Source organism: Cryptotermes secundus, unplaced genomic scaffold (assembly GCF_002891405.2).
Source record: "Cryptotermes secundus unplaced genomic scaffold, Csec_1.0 scaffold815, whole genome shotgun sequence".
Taxonomy (NCBI): Eukaryota; Metazoa; Arthropoda; class Insecta; order Blattodea; family Kalotermitidae; genus Cryptotermes; species Cryptotermes secundus.
Genome location: NW_019733329.1, coordinates 311222 through 321556, shown reverse-complemented (window position 1 = coordinate 321556; position 10335 = coordinate 311222). Strand labels below are relative to the sequence as shown.

Below are 10335 nucleotides of genomic sequence, written 5' to 3'. Positions count from 1 at the left end.
AAGAGGGTGAAGCAGAATTTCCTTCCTCGTTTGCAAATTTAGTCATTTCAGATTTGAAAGAACAATTTCGGAAGCGATTTGCTGATTTGGATTCCAGTGCTCAGGAAATTAGATTGTTTCAAAATCCGTTTGACTGTGATGCTGCAGATGTCCCAAGTCAAATTCAAATGGAAATTATTGAACTTCAGGAAAATGATAATGTGGCCCGCGGTTCGAAAAGTTTGGAGCCCCCTGTTGTAGACAATCGGCTCACAGATGGCGGTGAGGTGGTCAGCCTTACGTGCCGGCCACCCTTTAATCCCAAGAATATTCTTGGTACTCATTTCTGTTAGAGGCTGAGTCAACCCCAGGACCATAGTGCGGCTGGAAGGATTAGGTCTATTTAAAAATCCTATGACCTCATTATGAATTGAGCATAGTGCCTCAACCAACTACACTACCTCGTGTACCGCAGAAGAAACAAAATACGATTTATCTTTCCATCAATTACAGTCAGAAATATAACGCCTAAAAATTATAATTCCTAGGGGCACGCGGTAGTGTAGTTGGTTGAGGCACTATGCTACAAGTCGGAAGGTCGCGGGTTCAAGTGTCGATGAGGTCATTGGATTTTTTTTTTCAATTTGCCTAATCCTTTCAGCCGCACTATGGTCCTGCGGTCGACTCAGCTTCCTCTTCTACACTCGGTTCGTACCTCACAGGAAACGCAATGCGCCTACGTCATAAAGAACAGCAGGTTAATGCTGGTTATGGAAATAATTGGATTTTTCAGTTGACCTAATCCTTCCTGCCGCACTATGGCCCTGGAGTCGACTCAGCGTCTAATAGAAACGAGTACTAGGAATATTCCTGGGGTTAAAGGGCGGCCGGCGCGTAAGGCTGACGTCACCGCCATCTGTGAGCCGACTGTCTAGATAATGTGGGACCCTCAAAGTCTCACAACCCTATGGGCCTCACGGCCTGGTACAGGGATAGCTTTACTTCTTTACTGGCAGATTTAATATTACATGACTTTTGCATCCGTGGGCACATTGCGTCTTCTTTAGGTCTACAGTTTCAAATGGTCCTTTATCGTTATGTCAGTGAGATACACGTTGCCGGATAAAAACCGTACATGGAGGAAGATTAAAAAAAATAGTGTTGATAACAGTTGTAGTAGCTATTTAATGAGACTGTAAACCATTATCGCGATTTCATACACCACCCCTCTACACCATTTTACCCATATTTCGAGCACGAATAAAAAGAGGAACTTGTGCAAACGTAAGCTATTAAAACATCAACCCATATAAACAGATATACTTTTTTTTAGAACGCTCAGCAAAACCGGTTAGCCCATATGACAACATTGCGCAATTTACGGTCAGAGTGTACTTTGTTTTAACAGCTTTTAACACAGTCGTCACATCTACGGTTTCCGTTTGGTAACGCGGTTGTTGGATCACAGTGGTGGGTGTCAACTTTGTCGTGTGCTCCGGCCGTCTGGAAACGAATATAAAGATACATGAAGATCGATCCTTGCTTGCAATTGACGCTGTGTAGTCTGGTAGATGCTTATGGTGTTTAGGACGAACATGCTGTCTCAATCTTCAGGGACGAGGCCAATATAGTGGCCCTGAGCAAACCAACCAAGGCAAAGAGGTGGGACAAATACGGGCTATGAGTGAACACTATCTCGTGGAAGAAACACGTAAACGCGAGCGGGTTATCGTAGCGGTGATGCTTTGGATTAGTAATCGGAAAGTGATCGGTTCGAGTCTCGGTCGAAACACCAGCTATTGTGAAGTTTATCATGGTTTTGCTCAGTCTCTCCAGGCAAATAATTGAATGGTACCTAGATTAGTTGGGGTACGCAGTAAGGTAGCTGGTTGAGGCACTGTGTTACAAGCCGGAAGTTCAGGGGTTCGAGTGTCGATGAGGTGGATTCTTTTAAATCGACCTAATCCTTCCAGCTGCATTTTAGCCCTGGGGTCGACTCTGCCTGTCACAGAAATGAGTACCAGGAATCTTCCTGGGGAGTAAAGGGCGGCCGGTGTGTAAGCCTGACAACCTCACCGCCATCTGTGAGCCGATTGTCTAGAAAATGTGGGGACCTCGACATCTCATAACCGTATGGGCCTCCGCGGCCTGATACAGGGATAGCTCTACCTTTTTCTTTTACCTCGATTAGGCCACTACCACTTCCATTCAAATGCTTCCAAATTCAACATTCATCTGTTTTCCTAATATTCGACGCTGTGTACTGACATCATGGTAAAATAAGCCACAAAGAAACAGCGCATCTATCGACTGTTTTTATCCTTCTGTTCAACATGTTTAATAGGTATTTGCGTTTCTTAGACTCAATTAGTCAAATGTTTTAATAAAGAACTCCATTACATATTCGCAAGTGTTATTAATGCAATCTGCATGCACACGAATGCTCTCCAGCAGACTTTACGAAGCGCAAATAGCTGTCACAACTCTGGCAATGTTTCTGTTCAATTTAACTGTAAGACACTACGTCACAGAGACAACCTGCTCACCATTTGTTACAATAATCTGTTGGGGACAAGTAATTTTTTTTTATTATTTACTGTCTGCTACAAGATGTAAGCAGAATGTTACAAAGACTAGTTCGCTTGAACTAACAATCTGTTTTAATTTGACACCAAGTTACTAAGTTTATATGAAGTTAAGTTCGCCCATCAGATCACTCAGCTGTCGGGCTGCTTGGCTAGTTCGCAAGGTTTGGTCCGTTTGAGTCGCCTGGTTAGGTTTCCCACATTTAGAGGCCTGGACGCTTCTTCATTGATGTGTTGTCGAAGTCGGTGGACAAGTAAATACTGCCCAAAAATTAACTTTCAGACATATCCACCAATGGCACAGCAGACACAGCATATATTCCTGAACTGAACTCACCCAATTTTATTTTGCGATGCTATCAGTCGCCTCTGTGGTCTAGTGGTCAGAATTCCTGGCTACACATCCAGATGTCCCGCGTTCTTTTCCTGGTGTTACCAGATTTTTTTAGAAATAGTGGGTCTGGAACGGGGTCCACTCAGCCTCGTGATGATAACTTAGGAGCTATTTCAAGGAAATAGCGGCTCCGGTCTAGAAAACCGAAATTAACGGCCGTTGGTATTCGTTGCGCTGACAGCGCGACACCCTCTGTCAGCTAAACTTGGCAATAACTTCGCCGACAAGCGGCGGTCGCTGGGTCGGTAGAGTTAGTTCGCTTGAGCACTATAGGGCACGGAGTTTGTTTTTGTTTGTTATTAGTATGTAGACTATACTACTGCCTCCATCTTCTGGGTTGAATTGTAAGGCAAGATAGTGGCTATCAAAACGGAGGCTGAAAGTCATGTGTCCCTTCGAAACGCCGGTTAAATTCTAGCGGACTACACGGTGTCACATCTCGGAAGAGAGCGCCCACAATTTTTCATCTTACACACACGGCGTACTGAGATTATTATCTGAACAGCTTAGCCTCTTAGTAGTTGAGACAGTTTGTTTTCTGTAAAGCGGAAACTATTTTTTTAAATACAAGCCGGAAGGTCGCGGGATCGAATCCTTATGAAGTGGATTTTTTCAATTTACCTAATCCTTCCAGCGGTACTATGGCCCTGGGGTCGACTCAGCCTCTAACAGAAATGAGTACCAGGAATGTTCTTGGGGTTAAAGGGGGACCGCGTGTAAGGCTAACAACCTCACCGCCACCTTTGTGCCGGCTGTCCAGAAAATATGAGAGCCTCAACGTCTCACAACCCTAAGGGCCTTCACAGTCTGTTACAGGGATCGCTTTACTTACTTAATTTTGTATGATTTACATTAATTTCAGGCTTCAAATTTAAAACAAAATTAACAAAAATGAGATACTGACTTCGTCTTACAGCGACGGGCTATTGATTGGACGCCCGAGGAATCGCGGTTTGATTTACAGTGTTGGAAAATGATTTTTCTATTCCCCATAGTGTCAAGACCGGTTTCGGGCACAACCAGGCTCCTATTGTATGGGTACCGGGGGCTTCTTTCCAGGGGAAAATCGGCTGGGAGGTAAATCTAACAACTCACCTCCATTTAGTGCCAAAATTATGAATGCGTGGAGCTGTACATTCACTTCCCCATGCGTCTTCATGGCACAGCGACAATTTTGAGTCGGAACAGCTGAGTCCGTAAGGCGACTAGTGTACGGGTTGCGATGCCAGGCTGGGGCAAACTCCTTGTCTGTGCTCCACAGCGTCCACACCAGCTCTGGAACCTACCAAGTTTCTCTGGAGGAAAGACGCAGGGAAGGGACACTGACCACTACTTTCCATGATGATGTTAAGAAAGCGTGGATCTATGCTTGTACGTCCCCATGCGTCTACATGTCGTGGTGCTAGGTTAATTAAATGCAGGGACAATTTTACCTTTTGAAAAGTTCTGTCTTCTGGGATGTTACGCATATAATCTGTTGAAAGCCAACCGACGTAACAGAGCTCTGCTTGTTACTTGCTTCATCCTCGTTTCCTGCTTGATTAATTCTTCGATACTGATGATGGAGGCGATATCATCCATCGAAACGGCGACTGACTTTCAACGGAGTACACGACGTTACATCCCAGAAGACGAAATTCTTGAGCGAAGGATGTTTGGCAAAATTATGCTCCTTTCTTCACTCTTGCGTGTTTCTCGGCTTATTCTTCGGCCATGATGATGGAGGCGGAATGTTCCTCCGAAACGTTGGTTGTCTTTCAACGGACTACACGGTGTTATATCCCAGAAGGTGTAAATCTTCATAACCACAGCTATCAGAACCTAAAATCTTAAACTTTACCTTTTACCTGCAGCTTTATATGAAAGCACCCAGAACTCATGCCCAGGCTTGAATTACGTAATTTAGAAATGGCGCGCGTAACATTTTCCTGGTTTTATACCCACGTAATAATTGCCCCTCCTTCACAGATTCAACGTCTTCCCGGGGGTCTGTGTTGATGTCTGTGATAATATTTGTTCAGGTGTGACCGAAGTGCTCTGCACGGATGATTGGATATGTTCAAGGGCAAGCATTGTATAAAATGGGGCGAAAGACAGAAACACGTGTTCACTGTTATACAAGATGGAGTGGCCGCGGTTCGTATCTCTGTTGGGTGTTCTGATAATTGTGACGGTAAGTTTCTTAACCAATTAAGTCCAAGTGATAACGTTTTCGACTTCTATTCGACAGGTGCCCAGTTCGAATTCCGACCGAAATATCTGTCCTTACGAAATGTATTATTTTCTTCACTCCCTCCAGGTGAAGTTCTGGGGCAACGCTTTAAAAGTAGGCCACGATCACTTCCCTGCAAATGTTCTCCAATTCATTAGCCACTATCGACCAAATACAACGTGGCCTGAAATGCTGACTGGAGTGAGACAAATTACGAAGAATTGCAGTTATTATGATATTCTGGCCGAGATTCGAACCATTCACCTCCTGATCGGAATGTAGACCGTTGCCACTATATATATGACAACAAGAATATCTGTTACTTTTGTTCGTGTGATTATTAATATAAAAGATATTAACAAGCTCATATGGTTGTGACACGTCGAAGCTCCTACATTTTCTATACAATCGGCTCACAGATGGTGGCGAGAGTGTCAGCCTTACGCGCCGGCCGCCCTTTACCATCAGAGAGATTCCTGGTACACATTTCTGTTAGAGGCTAAGCCGAACTCAGGGCCATAGTGCGGCTGGAAGGATTAGGTCAATTGAAGAATTCAATTACCTCATCGAAAATTAAACCCGCTAACTTCCGGCTTGTAGCAAGATACCTCAACTAACTACACTACCGCTTGTGAAGATCTATATACACGTACTTATGTGAAGGAGATTGTTTACGATTGACTATTTGTGAGTGTCATTCATGGGATATGGCGTTAAACTGGCCTCGTTGTACCATTCGATAACTTGTAGAAGTGGAAAGGAATACGGAAGAACAGGGGAAGTAAAAAATAGTCCCTGTGCTTAATTATTTAAGCACTATGCCATGAAAACGTATGGGGGAGTGGAGACGTAGCTCCACCATTCTTAAACACGGAACCAAATGGAGGTGAGCGGTCAGCTTCACTCCGCTTTCCATTTACCCCTGGTACCATTTGGATAGGAAGCTGGGTGGGCCCCAGAGCCGGTCTGAAAGCTGTGGAGAAGAGAAAAATCTTGGCCTGCCGAGAATCAAACGCGGGTCATATAGCCCGAAACTTAATAATCCATTCACTCTATGAACCAAGGCACATCATACCTTGTGTAAATGCGTTTGAATTTCCCGCCGGCGCATTAAGACTGTAGATATGATGAGAATGGACTCTAGTAACTGTCAAATTATGACGTAATGTTCTACGTCATTAAGTGAAGATGACGCAACTCTGATCCCACAGTAGATGGAGAATATATACAAAACACAGGAGGAGACTTCCTGTTGAATCATCAACGGGCGTTGTACTGGTTTCTCTGTGGACTAGTGGTCAGAGTTCCTGACTACATATCTAGAGGTGCCGGGATCGATTCCCGGCGCTACCAGATTTTCAGAGAAGTAGTGGGTCCAGAATGGGGTCCACTCAGCCTCGTGAGGATAATTGAGGAGCTATTTGAATGGAAAAGTAGCGGCTCCGATCTAGAAAACCGAGATTAACGGCCGTGGGGACCCGTTGTGCTGACCACGCGACACCCTCTATCCGCTAAATTTGGCACTAACTTCGCCAACAAGCGGCGGTCGCTCGGTCGGTATAGTTCGCTTGCGGATTAAAGGCCACGGAGTTTGTTTGTTTTTGTTTTGTTGTAATGGTTTTGCTTAAACATTTGTTCTGCATTTCACAGATCTCAGATATAAGTGGAAATCCTGCACGAAGCAAGATTACGGTCGACGTAAAATACGAAATAATTTGTGATGAAGATTTTGGAGATATTGGAGATTCCAAAAACTGCACGCAGAACTCAAATGTTAACCCCCAAACCGAAGCCCCGGTAATCGCAGCAAATGACACTACTGTATCAGAAACAACCGTTGATCCAACAACAGGCGACTCGATAGGACCGGAAACTACCCCGACAGAAGAAACAACCAGCGAGCCAACAACGGCGGGGCCGTTCACTTGCCCGGATACAGGGGGGTATGCTGATCCTGAGGACTGCCACAGTTACTACAGATGTGACACGATAAGCAACCCGCAACACAGCACATGCATCATTCTTACGAAGTTCGATGCCGCAAAATCTGGCTGTTCTTTCGGCTTTTGCTAAACATTAATATTTGCTCCTCCGATGTGCGTAAATCTGCAAACCGCCATGCTATGTGATTACACAGTAACAAGCACAATTAAATGTGAACATAACTCAAAATTCATTCACGTGTTCTCTAGTTGTGCGGAAAGAAAATAATATTGCTGAGAGTCTAACATGTGAAATTAAAAAATAATTATTAAAACGATATAGTACTTAAGCGCCTTGTTTCATAGATGTATTTACTTGTACACATATATTTCCGTCTCAACTGCAACTTATTATCTTGTCCTGCTTCTCTAGCACTATATGTTTCGGCCGTACACGGCCATCATCAGGTGCTATCTTGCCAAATTGTTCCACTGTATGTTACAATTAGATATAGCGTGTGAAGGCAATGTTGATTATTAATTAAAATATATAATTATAATGGTATTTTCATTGAAATATATTTATCTGAAAGTAGATTTGTTGATATTGCGTTGCACTGTTCTGTTGAGGCGTTGGTATTTGCTGTAATATAAATATGTGTTGTGTTATGAAGTGTTGTTGTTGACATTTTTAGTTTTATAAATTTTGATAGTTCCTTGCCGTTGTACTTTCGTGAGTTAGTTACGCAGTTCAGATAAATATATCTCATCAATATATGATGGCTAGAGTGTTCAATAACACGCAAGAAGTCAACAGACTCCGTGTCCTGTAGTCCGCAAGCGAACTATACCGACCGAGCGATCGCCGAGAATTACATGCAAGAAGTCTAATTCTAATTTTCAGTTCTAATCTTATTTATAATCAACACTGCCTTCACGCGCGACATGCAATTATGTTACAGTGGAACAGTTGTGGTAGGATAGACAACACCTGATGATGGCAGTCTGCGGTCGAAACATGTAGTGACCGAGAAGTGGGACAAGATAATAAGTTCTATTTGAGACGGAAATATATGTATAAAGTATTAAAAAACGATGAAACATAAAAATAAAGATAATCAAATGATACTTCGTGCCTACTAACCCAACATCGCTAGGAAATTACAGATTTAATACTAAATTCTTAATTTTTGATCACACACAAGCGTTGCAAGAACTTTTAATCTGTTATACATTTAATTCAAAATATTTTTACTGGAAGAATTCCCCGAAAATAAATTAGCGGTGTTCGAGACATGCAGGGGTAAATATGTAGATAATTATCTATCGATATTAAAATGCAATGAGTTGTGTTTGGTTGTACCGCGTAGAGAACATCGCTTTCCAGTTACTCCACTGATGTGCGTTACGACCTGTTACGGCCATAACCTAGTAAACGCCAGTTGTTTACAGAGTCATAACCTAGCAACGGCTATTGTATAACTGTTTCAGACAGATGTTGTTTCTGCGTCTTTGCTTGTCATTTCCAAGGACACTAAACTCAACAGTAAGAACACATGAAGCTTTCCCACAGCTTAATTAAGTACTAGGCCATTTAGAGGCATGTAGAAGTGGAGGTATAGTTCCATGCAAATTGAACCTCCGGTGCCCATTGTATAGGAAAATGAGTAACCTCCAGAAACCTCATTTGCTGCAATGGAAAAGATAAATCTGACTCAGACGGGAACCGAACCCCGATTATTCGGTTGTGCAGCCCACAGTCCAGTCGCTGCACGGTGTGAGGAGGTTATATGATGCAATGATCCACCTATTCTATTCTCATTAGCTACGTGTCGTGTGTTTAGATCCGTCCGTTGGATTGTGCGTAACAAATAGGGCAAGAAGTAGCGGGACAGTGGTTGCAACTGCGCTGTGGGAAGGAGGGTGACGTTTTTGTTTGAATAACCCATAGCAACGATCTCTACCTCGGTTAGTGGGAAAGATAAAAAGGTAAAGCTTCCTTGTGCTTAACTAATTAAGCACTATGCCATGAAGGAGTATGGAGCAGTGGATGTATAGATCAACATTTTCTTAACCTCAGCACTAGCTAGAGTGAGTGGTCAGCTTCACGCCTCGGGGTAAGAACCCCCGGTACCCATTGGATAGTAGGTTGTGTGGACCTCAGTGCCAGTCTGGACAAAGCGAAGAAGAAAAAATTCTTGTCCCTACCGGGTCTCTAACTCCGACCCCTCGGTCTTCCAGCCCGTATCCCATTGATATACCGACTGAGCTACCCCGGCTCCTATCTCGGTTAGTGCACTCAACCAAATTCATTGCCCATTCTGTTCACAACGGACAGGTATAAATACAGGAGCAATATTCCTTGATGTTATTTATAAACTCACGCAGAGTCAAAGGACTTATGGTATATGGTGACGTGAAGGTCAGACACGAGCAGGCATTCTTTTCTAACGCATTCTGTGTAGGTGTATTGTACTAGTACGCAGAAATGACAGGGCGAATAACAGAGTAAACTTGTATCACCACAAAAGACTCTGTACTCTGTTCAAGGAAACATGTGGGATGTGCCCTGGTTACGTTCCTACACAAATGATTACAAATTGAGTGTTAAACCGTACACAAGTGTGACACACTCTGAAACCTGTAGCTTATTGGCAAAGAGAAATCAACTGCGGACATAAAAGTGAATAAGTCCATTCTGCTAGCTCTTCTTTCAACACTGACGTAAGGTGAAAACAAAATGGCTTCTTTTGAGAAGGTTATACAAAGGCGCCAAGACCTCCTCTGTATTCTAGTGGTCAGAATTCCTGGATACAGATCCAGAGATCCGGGTTCGATTCCCAGTGCTACCAATTTTTCTGAGAAGTAGTGGGCCTGGAACGGAGTCCACTCAGCCTCGTGATGATAATTGAGGAGTTGTTTGAAGGAAACAGCGGCTGCGATCTAGAAAACCGAAATTAACGGCCGTGGGGATTCTTTCCACTGACCACGTGACACTCTCTATCCGCTAAAGTTAGCGCTAACTTCGCCGACAAGTAGCTGTCGCTCTGTCGGTATAGTTCGCTTGCGGACTAAAACCACGGAGTCTGCTGTTGTATACAACGGCGACGTCAGTAGCTAATCTTGAGAGCATCTAATGATAGGACGACATGAATTGCAATATATTTGTCAGGAAGTGGCCGTGGCCTGACCGAGGCACTATATCAGCATTTATTTGGGAAACCAGGAACACCTCAATCAGTA

General features: G+C 43.6%; 1 protein-coding gene across 1 annotated transcript; it reads left to right on the top strand.

Moving 5' to 3' along the window:
• The first annotated feature begins 5054 nt into the window (after positions 1-5054).
• LOC111868059 lies at positions 5055-8220 on the top strand. The gene is made up of 2 exons (XM_023858418.1): positions 5055-5131; positions 6821-8220. Exons 1-2 carry the CDS (start codon positions 5081-5083, stop codon positions 7241-7243), a joined length of 474 nt encoding a protein of 157 aa, XP_023714186.1. The 5' UTR covers positions 5055-5080; the 3' UTR covers positions 7244-8220.
• Positions 8221-10335: the final 2115 nt, after the last annotated feature.